The 15,299-nt window shown below is 48.2% G+C and overlaps 1 protein-coding gene across 11 annotated transcripts in view; it reads right to left on the reverse strand.

The window, feature by feature from the left end:
- LOC137430452 (complement factor H-like) overlaps positions 1–15,299 on the reverse strand; it is a 184,686-nt gene that overhangs the window by 121,001 nt on the left and 48,386 nt on the right. For 10 of the 11 annotated variants that reach the window (XR_013624046.1, XR_013624045.1, XR_013624048.1 and 7 more), the window contains 5 exons: positions 2,726–2,852; positions 2,544–2,614; positions 1,747–1,873; positions 1,564–1,631; positions 346–490 (listed from right to left, as the gene is read on the reverse strand). Coding sequence is in view for 7 of the 11 variants with exons in the window: in XM_078781414.1 (XP_078637540.1) it covers positions 346–490; positions 1,564–1,631; positions 1,747–1,873; positions 2,544–2,614; positions 2,726–2,852 (538 nt within the window). In the remaining 4 variants the exon portion in view is untranslated. Of the gene's footprint in view, positions 1–345; positions 491–1,563; positions 1,632–1,746; positions 1,874–2,543; positions 2,615–2,725; positions 2,853–3,483; positions 3,547–15,299 lie in introns of those variants that run through there. The other variant, XM_078781420.1, reaches the window with a different exon arrangement.

Consider the following 15,299-nt stretch of genomic DNA (forward strand, 5'->3'; position numbering starts at 1 on the left):
CTATAATTATTGCCCATTGCTTGGCTGATATGTGTGTGTGTAGTGCAGTGTCATAAGGAACAAAGGAAAAGGTCACAGAGACAATTTACATACAAGGGATTTGCCCTTAACCCCTACCTAATTAACATAGCCCACCCCTCACCATGGGGACAAAGATACGACCTTATGCTACATCTGGCTTGACTTATGTACATCAAGGTGGCTACACGACATAAGGAGCACACTACCCTTTACAATCCTACCTGGCCCTAAGGTATGTCATTGCATGCCCCCCATAAATGTAACAATATACAGACAAATGCTCATGAGAAAAGAAACATTCTCTACATTGTTGCTAGAGGATACCTGCGTGGCACTTAGGCAGTTCCACAACCCCATCTTTACACGTGACAGTGAGAGGTTCTGAGGTCACGTAATCTCGTTCACATTTCAGTATGACTTGTTGACCTTTGGGTAACTCGACATAAGAGAAGGGCCAGCTGTATTGCCTCTGCAGAATAAGAATGAAGTTAAAACCAGATAACGAGATGGATAGTAGCATGATAACCAGGCGTCACTCAATAAGATGGAATGCGTGATTATCAGGATAATTGTGTCGTTGTGCAAACTGAATAATCAAACAACTAGATGGTATTAGAATACTTACCCTGCACAGTCAACTTGGTGCGAACCAACCCTTCTCTTTTTGAACGGTTTTTTCCGTTGATCCAATATGGCTGCCAGACCACATGAGCGATTAAATCATAAATTTACATTCTCTAATATAATTGTTGCGTAGATCACGCTCAATAAATTTCAAACTGATCAGACTAAGTGTTGTCCCTGCCGAATTATGATGTCATAAATAAGGCACCAAATGGTCATCGTTAACAACACTTGTTCCCCCTATTGAGTGCTTTACAATGAGCCACGTTTCAATTTTTCCATGTAGCGGTTTTGGAGATATAGAGGTGCAACATTTTTCGGGTTTTCCAAGATGGCAGCTGTACCATGTGACCTATGATGTCAAAATTATCATTAAAACATTCTGCAGGAGGAGGTGCTCCAATATAGCAAAAATTTCGTGTCAATCGCATCAATAATTTCAGAGAAAAAAAAAATCATACTGATCGAATCAAGTATTGTACTTGTCAAATGATGACGTCATAATTAAGATATCGATGACATCATCATTAACATATCTTATTCCCCATGGGGACTACTTCACAAAGCACCGTTTAAATATTTTGCATGGAGCGGTTTCAGAGATAGAGAGGTGCAACGTTTTTCGATTTTTCCAAGATGGCGCCTGTACCACGTGACCTATGACATCATGTTGATGGATAAAAAAATTATACAGGCGGAGGCGATCCTGTGGTAAAATTTTGTGTCAATCGGACCAACGGTTGCTGAGAAAATGAATTTTTAAAATACAGACACGCACATACGCCACATGTACGCCGCACGTATGCAACCGAATGCCTAACCCTTATTTTCGCTTCGCGAGCGTTGGAGGATAATGATGGAGGATTTGCCAAGCAAGACGCTGAGGTCTGGGATTAACTCAGAACCAGAAAAACAAACCTTTTTGTATTCCTCTGGAACCTGAAGATGATTATTCTCAAAATCCGATGTCTGTAGGTCACATAAGTCTGTAATAATCACACACAGGCAAGAAATTATATATTGGTGCAAAAAAGGATAGCCTAACACAACAAATACTCTTTGGAAATCAGATTAACAAAGACCATCAATGAGATTGGGTACCTGGTGTGCATCTTGGCAGGTTGAAATGTTCATTTCCGCAAACTATTTGTAAAGGCGTATCAGAGCTGTGATGTTCTTTACAACGAAAATTGACGTTGGTACCCAAAGCGAACTTGTAACGAGATCCCTGGTGCAGAGATAGACAATCAGTTTGGGCTGATGATGGGTAACAGACAACTGCTCAGTAAATATATCTTAAAGTGGTCATTCTCCCAATTCGTTCCATATTGTCAAACACAAACCCAGAACCCACTATATCACACATTGATTCTGCATTTATAGTTTTTGAAAGGTGTTTATTTTTGATTTTCAATCCAATTTTCAATCAAATTCTTTTTCCTCTGCCAATTTCCTCAAAGATAAGTCTTACCGGTCGTTTTTGTTGAACCATCTTCTACTCTCCATGTCAGGATTGCTGGTCTTACTTTCTGTCTCACTCAAACTATAGCTACCGGGCCAGCTTCAATCTCTCGTTCTCGCAAACAAACACCATACACTTTTCATGACACACTTTTGTCTCTTTTATTTAAGGCCTGGGCTCAAAGAGCACTAGGCTATACAGTCCATGCCTGGAGCCTCCAACATAAAATTTTTTTTAAATCTCCCTGTCCCTGTTACGACGGGTTGTGCAACCTAACTAAACAGAATCACTATGGAAATAGCTAAACTCCGGTGTTCTTTTATGTGTTGGATGTGCTGTTTTCATGTGTCCCTGGGATCTTTACAAATCCGCAACATTATGTGCATCCTATGTTCATCATAATGTTCATCATAGTTTACAGCACGGAGATTCATACCTCCCTCTGGGACGCAGGAGGATCCATCAGATTCCGTTCTCTTAGGTCATTACGTGATACACTGCAACACACTGAAGTTCAGAAACACTCGGGTTAGCAAGACAATGGTTAAAATGCTCTCAAGATTACATTTAGAAAGAAAGTACGACCCACAAAAAACTGCAGAGTCTAAGAATGCGTACCAATTTGACATGCTGGAAGTTCGATTTCCCCTTCAGAGCACTCAGTTGGGTTTGTGCCTCGCATTTCCAGACAAAAAGGACAGGTGAAGACATGAACAGTGTCTGGTTGGAGGACATAAACCTTATTCTGAAGGAGGAGGTAGTGGAAAGAAATATTAAGAAAGTAAAAAATTTCAACCACTTTTTCCAGTTTCTAACTTTTTTGTTCAACAATTACGATAAATTAATGGTGGAAAATGTATGCATTATGCAACGATATGTAACTGGAGAGTTCATAGAACACGATACCACGTGCAGTGTTCAAATGTATGCAGCACTTCAACTTCAATAAAATAATGACTTTAAAGGTTGTGAAAATATCCAGAAGTTTAGTGCTGTCGAAGCAGTGTTCATGTGTTATACACCACCTGAGAATAAGTCCAAGTAATGAAACACTTGAGGTTCTTGGAAGGTTGTCGAAAAAATTGATGATTGAAGAAGTTCATTCAAATTGATGAAGGCAATTTGTGTTCTTTAAGGTTCAGGTATATAATTCAAATGAAATAAAATAAAGATTTGAAAGGATGTCGAAAAAAACCTTGTTTTGTAAGTTTGCCGCCATTGATGCAGCATCTTTTTTCCACCACCTTATTGAACAGGTTAAATTAGTTCTCCATGCTTGTTGTTTGTATCCTTTATAACACCCCTAAAAACAGTACATTTTCTGTTTGGAATGATTTTCAATTTTGTTTCACTGTCAGACAGGCTAAAACAATTACCTTACTCCTTCCTCTGTGCTCGTGCGTGCTCGAGACCAGATTCCACACAATTTCCCAAATTCAGAGCCAAAGTACTGCAAAACAGCATAGTCAGGTTTGTTATGTAATTTCGTTCTTTTTTTGTGGAGATTAGCAAAACTATACATTTTTGGAAAGCTGATAGCACCAGGAATCCGAAAAACCATGTTTCCATTTGCGCAAATTTTTCTTTGGCGGCCATATTGGATTTTCAAAATGGCCACCATCGGAAACCTATTTTTCGCGATATCTCAACATCCGAACCACCTAGAGTGCTGATTCCAACACCTATACCCACATTTTTGGGGATGAGGAATCACATGAAGCCATCTAAAATAATCTACACCTACCCTGGGATACCAGGTGGCAGCCTACAGCGGATTTTCAAGATGGCCACTTTCAGGAAACATGTTTTTTTCTGAATATGTATACCACATTGAGTGATGTTTCGCTACATTGTGGCACACGGATCATAATTATGAAACCACATCCCTCATATATCCTAAACAGGTGATTTATGTATTCAAGAGGTAAGTATATAGAGATGAGGCTATACAATCCATAATTATACATGTAATAATTACTTTTATTTGAACATAGAATATTTCCCATAGATGAAATTTTATCTTTGTCAACATTCATCAACATTTTGTCCTCATAGGTTTTCAAATGTCCTCATCACTGTCGTCAGAGCAGAGAACAGGTTGACAGTCATCATCGTTTTCACATTCGGAGCTGCACAAACACAAGTCTGTGCATGCCAAGTCATTGGCACGGCACGAACACCGTCTCGATGAGCAGTCTCCTTTGCACTGACATCTGACCATCTCAAGTATTGCTTTCGGTGCTGGTGGTACATCTGTCATTAGTGGTTTCAATTCCCCATCGTTGTCCTTAAAGTAGCCATGTTGCTGTGGATCCAGGAACACTTGATGTGCGATAGTAGCCTGAGCCCATACCCTTGCCTGAAGATGTACACGATCAACATGCTGATTTAGAGCCCCTAGCGTTGGAGGTAACTTGTGACTTTCAGTCATGTGTTTACAGAAGAGGTACCAGCGCAACTCCGGAATGCTGTTGATACATATTCCCTTTGGTACGTACACTGCACATACAAATCTTGCCAAGTTGGACATCTGATCTGCGGTCACATCTGCAGCATCACCGAGCATTCTCATGGCCTGTATCACGTCACTATCGGCTCTGACGAAAGCTTCAAACCATGTTGTTTTGCCTATTCGCGAAAACCGTCCAGTATTGTCTGCTCCTGTGAATGTGTGGAATGCTGGCAATGCCTTGGCCTTTTCGACGCCAAGATTGTTCCAGATTGGTTGTACTTGCACAAGGCCCGACACAAGGGAGACAGCAGTGTTTTTGAGCAGAACATCATAGTTAGCTATGACCAAGACCAGGACATCCGTATCAGGAGAGAAGAAGGTAAGCTGTTCTGCGTTGGGATTGCGGCGAGTTGCCAGCACTGCTTGGTGAATCATCAGAGTGTCTGCCTCCTCATGATTATTGTCTTCAAAATGCACGCCTTTGTTACTCTTGGCCTTTCCTGCTGCACATATAATTATCAGCTTGGAGGCATCTCTGTTGTACTCCAACGTTTTCTCAGCCAGATATTCTGCCAAATCTGACTTTGTCTGATCGTGTGACAAGAACCGCTTCATGGTGATGTGTTGGATCTTGGTATTGTCCTTCACTTGGTACTGGACTGGATTGTGCCCCCCTCGTCTTTTTTGTCTTGTGCTTTGCTTCAACGAATCGGCCTTGTAAGTATCAAACACGAGGATAACTTCGTCAAAATGTCTTGTCAGTGACATCAATCTGGTATTAAAGCTGACACTGAGATCTTCAACGGTTACTGTTGCAGCTGGTTTTGTCGACAATTTCTGTACAAGAACCATGGCGTCGACTACTGCTATTTTCATAGCTGCAGAGTTATGGACTTGAGCTTGAGGACTTGAGGTCGGAGCTAAGTCACCCGGAGCTAAGTCTCCATGTTTCACAAGGAGATGGATTAACTTTGACTTGTCAAGGCAAGGAAGCAGGTCACCGTTTGGTGCGAACAAGGCGCGAGGTGTAAGGGTGAATTCGTAGTTGCCTATTGCGTCTTTCTGGTCAACATCACGGCTTGATTTTGTCAATATCATCAGCCTTCCATACAAGTCTTTTGTTTCCTTCAAGTCGACTGACTTGTCCCTGAGCATGATCTTGGTCTTCTTCACACCAGACAAGTACATCGTGTTGTTTTCTTTTTTCACGGGTGCAAATAAGCTGACTGTTCCGTTGATTCTTTCGTCAACATACTCTTCGTACAAGTGTTGACCAATGTTGTCGATATTCAGGATTTGTGACGTGTGCTCCTCTGGGACATAGGCATGTGTGATCAAGTTGTATATGTTATTTCCTTCTGTGGTAAATGGATTGCCATGACTCATGATAGCAGCCTTGATCTTTTCAACCGCTGTATTGTTCAGATTCACTGCCCTCGGACTAAGTTCGTGGTGTTCTGTCACTTTGTCTGTTTTGGTGTCGAACTGATCTTTGAATTCTCTGGTCAGCCGTGACAATTCTGGAGAGGCCATAAAGAATCTCTGCCTTGCATTGGCATTATTGGAGATGCCTGGAAGTCCAGAATGAACCTTCATTGCTCTGTTTTCCTGTTCACAAGCGTGGTCTGCACCGATTGATACAAAGGGGATGCTAGATTTCGTTACTGAGATATTTCCATTCTCGAGTTCCCTGTATGTGGCCGGATGCATCTTCCTCAGGTCATACATATCTGCTATGTATCGCGGCCAAAGACGTTTGTATTTGATACGATCCATGGAGAAAAATAGCTTGCTGAGTGCCTCACCAGATTCGAGGTGGAGTTTGAGATCTGCGTCCCGAGAAGCTTCCACAAAGAACAGAATTGTCTCCACTCGATGCAGGTAATTCATCAAGGACTTGAACATGGCTTTTTTGGATTGTTCTGTTTCCCAAGTCTTGAATATGTTCACAACATCAGCTGTAGTGATGACATTCAACAGTTTTGTGTTGGCTTCTTTCACACTTGTGGCTTTGGTGAACTTGTCCTTTTCTGAACATGCCTCGTCTATTTCTTCTGACATATCTGAGCAAATGGCTTTCAACTGTGGATAATCTTTGAAGAACAGGTCCAGCGCCATTTCATAAAGTGCTATATATGAATAAATATGAGCACGGAGAGTGCGTTTGTAATGCGAACATCTCAGGATCTGCCTTGTTGTTGAAGGTCCGTAGAGGTCGGCCTCTATCCACGTGTCATCAATACCTGAGTTCTCAATGGAAGTACCCAGGGCTCTCAAAGCAGCCATGACCACATGCAGCTCGCCAAGCCGAGGTACAACGGTACCTTTCAGGTCTGGCCTTGCATCCAGCAGCCTTATCACCTTTTCATAGAGAGCCATATCCCAGGAAATGACTGTAGGGTGGCTTGTACCAACAACTAAGTTCTTTAGCTGAGTTGTCTGAGAGATGACGGTCAGAAGAGTCGACCACTCGTGTGCTACTTCAGGTAGAAGGGGTAAGACTCCGACTTGTGTCAAACTGTGACTACCCGACAGCAATGAGTGGTATCCTGCCCAACCAGGTATATATGTGCTGTTTGATTTCTGCATTCTGGTGATCATAGAAGCAACCAACCATCCTAGATGTGTAAGGTGATATGCTGGTGATATACCATCCTTGCTGATGTGGAATGTGTCTGTTCTCTTTATGGTTTTCGGCACCGGCTTGTCACAATGAAGCATAGGAACCTGGTACGGGGTCACTGACAAACTGGTAGTGTCAGCTATGCTCAGTTGTGGCGCCAATGTTTCTCCTTGAGTGTCACGTTTTTGATAAACAGCAATGATTGTTCCATGGGTTGTCCCTTTGCCATCCACGCTGTCTTCAGCAAAGTCTGTGTTATCAGCTGCAAAAAACACAAAAGTTCCCTTCTTCAAAAATGGAGGAACATAAAGTCCTTGGAACTTCAGGGTGTTTTCCACAATGGCATTTGCTAGGGCTGTTTTGAGGTGCATAACACGACTGTACGAGACACAGTAACCTTGAGAGCAGAGACTTTCCAGGAGTTTCTTGTTTCTTGTGTCATGGTGAACTGCCAAGGCTAATCCTAGAGACTGTGGAGTTTCTTGTGATTTGGTTGATCGGAAGGTCGCATAATCAGTTTTGGGCCTATAGTTCACTTGCTTGTCAGATTTGAATCCACCCAATAGCATCTGACTAACAGTGAGTACTTCTCTGTTAACGTGAGTGGTTCGTTTTTCAGTTTCTAGTGTTTCTGTTGGCCCCACCATAACCCATCTGATCATTGCGTGGAGTGCTGCTGGAACACCATCTGTGCTGCTAGTGACCTGTATAGCATCGGATGAGTTTTCCTGTTGGTGGAAGTTCTTGATAATTCTGCGCAATGCCTTTGCTGCTTTATAGATAATATTCAGATCGTCTACTTCACTTTCTATCATGGCAGACTGAACCATATCGGATTCGCATGCATCTGGGGAGTAAAGAACAGAAGGTTTTCTCCTGTCCTTTTGCCTAACAGACGTTACGTGTGGTAGTTCTAGAAGAATTCTCTCCTTGAGCCAGTGTCTACTATATGCAGGGAAGTGGTGCGCCAATGCATCTGTGCCACCAAGCAAGTTGATGTATGTTGTTTCAATATGTGCCATGGATAAGTATTGTTTATTCTGAGTTTGACAGTCGACAAGGCTAATCAACTCAATCAAACATGATGTTTGAAACGGATGACCTCTCTCTGTTGTTCCCTTGTTATCCTTGGTACGTAACACATGGAATACATTTGTTGTCCAACATGACTTGTGGTATTGAACATCGATTGCATGTGCATCAGTGGGTGAGATGGATGTGTTTAACCTAGTTTGCAGGGTGAGATTTCCAGACAGCTCCACAGCATCGTGTAATGCTTTCCCACCGTTTTCTGTTCTCAATGTGTACAATTTTTGCTCGTTATCTTCCTGGCAGAAAAAGCAATGTTCCTTAATGAATGGAGCTGTTGCAGAACGTGTAAACGGACTGGTGGTGGAAGTTGATGGTTCGTCCAGTTCTGTGCTTTTTCGCTTTTGTCCACGTTTTTTCTCTGTGTAGGAGCCGGCTGAAATGTGATATTGATGGCGGTCTTTGGCACGTTGTACCTTCTCTTTGTTGGTTGCATTTGAATAACAGATACGATGCCAAACTGCATTATTGAATTGCAGACTTTCACTTGTTTCATCCTTTAAGCGACTGTGAATTTTAACATATTTTCCATCATGGTAGGCTGCTCTATCATTAAGGGTTTGTAGCAAGTGTTCAAACGAGTCCGGTTTGGGCTGCTGGACAAGCGTTCCATATTTTGCTGAAGCGGTTTGACAAATTATGCAGTGCTGCCACTGTGTGGGCTGAGTCATAACTTCACTCATCTTCTCTCAAGACCTGCAAATATATAAAACGACAACAGGTAAGTAATTGTGAGCTTCATGAGGTTTATTTTAAATGAACTATTAGGTCTGATATAATGACTTTCCATGTACATGAACTGAACATGTTGAAATGATCCCATTTATGACTATGACTGTACTGAGGCGAAACATCACTCAATGTGGTATACATATTCAGAAAAAAACATGTTTCCTGAAAGTGGCCATCTTGAAAATCCGCTGTAGGCTGCCACCTGGTATCCCAGGGTAGGTGTAGATTATTTTAGATGGCTTCATGTGATTCCTCATCCCCAAAAATGTGGGTATAGGTGTTGGAATCAGCACTCTAGGTGGTTCGGATGTTGAGATATCGCGAAAAATAGGATTCCGATGGTGGCCATTTTGAAAATCCAATATGGCCGCCAAAGAAAAATTTGCGCAAATGGAAACATGGTTTTTCGGATTCCTGGTGCTATAAGCTTTCCAAAAATGTATAGGTTTGCTAATCTCCACAAAAAAAGAACGAAATTATAAATCTGAACATAATGAACCTGACTAGCAGGTTGGTGTTCCGATTCATGTTCAATTTATTCTTCAATCCGATTCAATTTAAGTATAATAAAGGTATAAATAAAATAAAGATTGCAAAAGTCCTACAAATACATTTATTCTAGGTTTTACCACTGTTTTACGGAGTGTCTATAAATAAACCACTGAAGGAGCAGCGCTCCTGCTTGAGACGGACGAAGTGACGGACAAGACACAAACTCGTCCGAGAAGATGCTTATTGTATAATCATCTCGGGAACTCTGAAAGCCCGTTTATCGGGTTCGCATATATATATCCAAGCCAAAAAGCATACATCAGAACCAAAGCCACGCCTCTCAGGCGAGGCACGCTTTGGTGGTCATGTGACCGACAGGTGCAAAGGATTATAACCTCGGCGCCACGGTTTGGCCGCCGGTTACGTCACCGGCTTGGGCCAGGAGATTCTGTTGCTGGTCTCGAGCTTTGGGGGACCCATGGGTCGCTACACACGCCCCCCCAGAATCGACTTGGTCCAGGAAGGTCAACCTGAGGGGGGTCCGGATGACCCGACCGAAACGACCCCTGGCTGGTCGCGCTGCGGTGGGAGAGCCAGCCGTGGCGGCTGGCCGACGTCCATGTGGGCCGGCTTGAGGCGGTCCACCGAAATCCGGTCCTCCCGGCCGCCGATGCTGACGACGAAGGACTTGTTGTCCCGTCGTAGGACCCGGAACGGTCCGTCGTATGGTGGCCGGAGCGGCCCCCGGTGTGCGTCGTGGCGCACAAAGACGTACTCCGCCGTGCGGAGTGCTGGGGGGATGTAGGATTGGGGGTCGCCGTGGCGGGACGTGGGCACCGGGGCGAAACGTTGGGCGGCCTCCTGGAAGTCCATGCGCTGGCGCGCGGCGGACCAGGGGCTGGTGGCGTCGGGCACGAACTCGCCCGGGACGCGGAGGGCCTGGCCGTACACCAGCTCGGCGGTGGACGCCTGGAGGTCCTCCTTTGGAGCCGTGCGGAGGCCCAAAAGGACCCACGGGAGCCGGTCGGCCCAGCCGTCGTCCTGGAGGCCGGCCATGAGTGTGGCCTTCATGGAGCGGTGGAACCGCTCGCACAACCCGTTGGCCTGGGGGTGGTAGGCCGTGGTGTGGTGCAGGGTAACGCCCAACGTGCGGACGACCGCGCCCCACAGTTCTGACGTGAACTGTGGGCCGCGGTCCGACGAGATGTCCGCCGGTGCGCCGAAACGTGCGACCCAGGTGGCGATGAATGCCTGGGGCCACGTCGGCGGTGGTGGTGGAGGCGAGGGGCACGGCCTCTGGCCACCTGGTAGTCCTGTCCACCATGGTAAGCAGGTGGGTGAACCCCTGCGATGGGGGCAGGGGACCCACCAGGTCCACGTGGACATGGTCGAAACGTCGCTCGGGCATGGTGAAAGGAGCCAGCGGAGCCTGAGTGTGACGGTGGACCTTGGCCCGCTGGCAGGGTGTGCAGGCGTTGGCCCAGTCGCGGACGTCCCGTCGCAACCCGTGCCAGACGAAACGTGCCGACACCAGCCTCTGGGACGCCTTCCGGCCCGGGTGTGAGAGGCCGTGGAGCGAAGCAAAAATGCGACGCCGCCAGGTGACCGGCACAATGGAGCGAGGTCGGCCTTGGGAGATGTCACAAAGCAGGACCGTGTCCGCGAAGGGGACGTCAGCCAAGCGGAGGCCCGTGTCCACCACCCGGAGCGCCTGCACCGTGCCGTCGGTGGCCTGGTCCGTCGCCATCAGGGCGAAATCGACGCCGAGGTGGACGGCATTGGTGCCGGCTCGAGAAAGGCAGTCGGCCACGACGTTGTCCTTTCCGGCGACGTGCCGGATGTCCGTGGTGTATTCCGACACGGCGGAGAGGTGGCACTGCTGGCGGGCCGACCACGGCTCCGTGACCTTGGCCATGGCGAAAATCAATGGCTTGTGGTCGACAAAGGCCGTGAACGGGCGGCCCTCCAGGAGGTGGCGAAAATGGCGGACGGCCAGGTACAGCCCGAGGAGCTCGCGGTCGAAAGTGCTGTACTTCAACTCGTTGGGCAGGAGTTGCCGGCTGAAGAACGCGAGCGGCTGCCAAGCCCCGTTTACCCATTGCTCATGAACCGCGCCCACGGCGTAGTCGGAGGCGTCCGTGGTGAGGGCGATGGGAGCATGGGGTACCGGGTGGGCCAGCAGCGTGGCATTGGCGAGGGCCCGTTTCGCGCCGGTGAAAGCAGCGTCCATGTCCGTGGACCAGACGATGTCGCGCTTCGCCGGCTGGCCGCGGAGGGCAGCGTACAAGGGCCGCATGAGTTGCGCAGCTCGGAGCACGAAGCGGTGGTAAAAGTTCACCATCCCGAGGAACTCCTGCAGCGCCTTGACGGAGCGGGGGCGCGGGAAAGCGGCGATGGCCTCGATTTTGGCCGGTAGCGGTACGGCGCCGTTCTGGGTGATGTGGTGGTCCAAAAAGTCGATCGTCGCCGCACCAAAGTGACATTTGGCCGGGTTGACGATCAAGCCATGCTCGCTGAGGCGGCCGAACAGTGTTCGGAGGTGGAGGAGGTGCTCGGCTCTGGACGTGCTGGCGACGAGGATGTCGTCCAGGTATGTAAAGAGGAACGGCAAGTCGTGCAGCACGCCGTCCATCAGGCGCTGGAACGCCTGTGCCGCGTTTTTGAGGCCGAAGGGCATCCGGAGGAATTCAAAGAGGCCGAAAGGTGTAATAACGGCCGTCTTCAGGATGTCGGCCGGGCGGACGGGCACCTGGTGGTACCCCCGAATCAGGTCCACTTTTGAAAAAATGGTCCGCCCCGCCAACCAGGCGGAAAAATCCTGGACGTGCGGGACGGGGTACCTGTCGGGGGTAGTGGCGTCGTTGAGGCAGCGGTAGTCGCCGCATGGCCGCCATCCGCCCCCCGGCTTCGGGACGATGTGCAGCGGCGAGGCCCAGGCGCTGTCGGAGCGCCGCACGATGCCGAGGCGCTCCAGCGCGGCAAACACGGCCTTAGCGATGGCGAGTTTGGCTGGGTCGAGACGGTGAGCTCGGGCGTACACCGGCGGGCCCATAGTGGGAATGTGATGCTCGATGCCGTGACGCACCATGACGGCCGAAAACGTCGGTCGCGTGAGGGCCGGGAACTCCGCGAGGAGACGCGCGAAGTCGTCTGCCAACGGGAGAATGCAGGAAAGCTCGGTGGGCGCGGAACGGCTCAAGGCGCACGCCAGCGAGCTGAAAGTTTTGGCGTTGATGAGACGCCGACGTTTAACGTCGACCAGCAGCCCATGGGCGCAAAGGAAATCGGCCCCGAGCAAAGCCATGGGGACGTCCGCAGTCACGAACTCCCAGCGAAAGAGCTGGCTGCCGAAGCGGGGGCGACGGTGCATGGGCCGAAGGTGCGGATGGCGGAGCCGTTGGCCGCGATGAAGGAGGGGCCACAAATGGTGGCCCGCCTGTCCTCAGCCGAAGCGGGAATGACGCTCAGCTGAGCGCCGGTGTCGCAGAGAAAACACCGCCCCGACGCTTGGTCCGCGATGAATAGCAGGTTTCCGGAATAGCCGGCGCTCATGGCTGGTAGTGAGCGCCGGCCCGACCGTTTCCCGACTTGCCGAACGTGCACGGGGGTCGACATGATCGGGCCTGCTGCCCGAACCTGGCGTGGAAATAACACCAGGCCGGGTCTGGCGGGGGCTCCGGTCGACGCGTCGGGACCGGGCAACGCGGCGTCGCCGCTGCCAGTCGCGCCGGCCCGGCAGCCTCTGGGAAGGAAGCTGCGTCGCGGGCGCCGACTGGGTGGCGGGCGGGCTCCCGGCAGCCACCCCGACGAGCTGGCTCGCCGCTCCGATGAGCTGGCTTGCCGAATAGATCTTGTCGGCCTCCCTGGCGAGGTTGCGGGGGTTCGTGATGGTCGTGCTTGCCAGGGCGACCCGGACCTGGGCCGGGAGCTGGCGGAGAAAAAGCTCTTGGAAAAGGAAATCCGAGGGGTGCTCGCCGAGCAACGCGAGCATGTAGTCTATACGTTCGGACGGGCGCGTATTGCCGAGCTCAGGAAGGTCGAGCAGGCGTCGTGCGCATTCAGCCAGGGAGAGGGCGAAAGCGCCCAGAAGAAGTGCCTTGATGGCATCGTACTTGCCGTCAGCGGGCGGGCTCTGGAGGAGGCTCAGGCAGCGGGCGGCGCGTGGCGGTCACGGAGCCGAGCGTGGCGACCACGTAATGGTATTTCGTGGTGTCCTCCGTAATGCCACGCAGGGCGAACTGGGAGTCCGCCTGAGCGAACCAGACGGCGGCATGTGCTTCCCAGAAAGTGGGCAGTTTGAGGGACACTGCCGTGTCCATCGTGTGTCGTAAACTCGGGGTCACCAGTGAAGGAGCAGCGCTCCTGCTTGAGACGGATGAAGTGACGGACAAGACACAAACTCGTCCGAGAAGATGTTTATTTATAATCATCTCGGGAACTCTGAAAGCCCGTTTATCGGGTTCGCATATATATATCCAAGCCAAAAAGCATACATCAGAACCAAAGCCACGCCTCTCAGGCGAGGCACGCTTTGGTGGTCATGTGACCGACAGGTGCAAAGGATTATAACCTCGGCGCCCCGGTTTGGCCGCCGGTTACGTCACCGGCTTGGGCCAGGAGATTCTGTTGCTGGTCTCGAGCTTTGGGGGACCCATGGGCCGCGAACACCACCTTATTTAACACATTACATTACTTATTTGTGCCTGTTGTTTGTGGCCTTGATGACGTCCCTAAAAACAGTATGCTTCCTGTTTGGAATGATTTTCAATTTTGCTTCACTTTCAGGCAGGCAGACAGAGTAAAAAAAAATATCACCACACTCCTGTCTGCGCATGTGCAATGGGGCCAAATTCAGAGCCAAAGTACTGTAAAATAGCAAATTTGTCTTCTGATTCATGTTCTGATTCATGTTCGATTCGTGTTTAAAACATAACATTCAATTTAAATATGTTCTTTTTCAAACATGAACTGATAAGACGGATGGACAGACGGATGGAAACAAACCAATTGCTTAACCCCGTTTTCCCCTTGGAGTGTGTGGGGTAAAAAGCAAATTTCAAATATTTATTTTCCTCAATGTCATACACCACGATGGTTTCTCATGAATTTAAAATCCGAGATAATGCAGTTTCAGTCTCTCCCCCAACAAGCATTTTTTTGTTGTTGTTGAATTTGGTGAAATTGGTGTTCGTGTATAGATGAGGGATGTAGTGTGTGGGGGTTGGGCTAATAAAAATACCCAAAAACTCCAACTTTAGAGGACCAGACAATATCTCAAATGTCCACCTGAAACACCTCAAGATCCTTTAGCCATTAATGCACGAACCAAAATGGACAAATACTCATGGACGCACAATATAATTCCCGACATACAGACTTGGCATTTAATATGGAATATTTTTTTGTGGGGGTGAACTTACTTTTCAAGATGACTTAGAACCAAAAGTTCATTAGAATTATGTTGAAATTATACTTAGATTTTATGAATGTGACCTTTAAAAGAAACAAAAACCACATTTGACATTTCTAAGCAAATAAATTGATCCTTGAAAGTGATGTAAACTGATATCGAACTCAATTCATGGACAGTACTGTGTTAAACTTCTGCACGTTTTCCAGAAGTATCTCTTTATTTTGCACATTAGCCAAAAAAAATTTCAACAAAAACAAAAGCTAAATTATGACTGGGATTACGGACAGTAAAATTACAGTTCAGTTCTTCGTGTAACCCCCACGAGCATTCAGGAGAGCACGTACACGTCGAGGCATGCTGTTCACGAGATTTGCCAAGTTTTGGACAGGAA

This window comes from Myxine glutinosa, chromosome 7 (genome assembly GCF_964187855.1).
Source record: "Myxine glutinosa chromosome 7, kmMyxGlut1.1, whole genome shotgun sequence".
In the NCBI taxonomy this organism is placed as follows: domain Eukaryota; kingdom Metazoa; phylum Chordata; class Myxini; order Myxiniformes; family Myxinidae; genus Myxine; species Myxine glutinosa.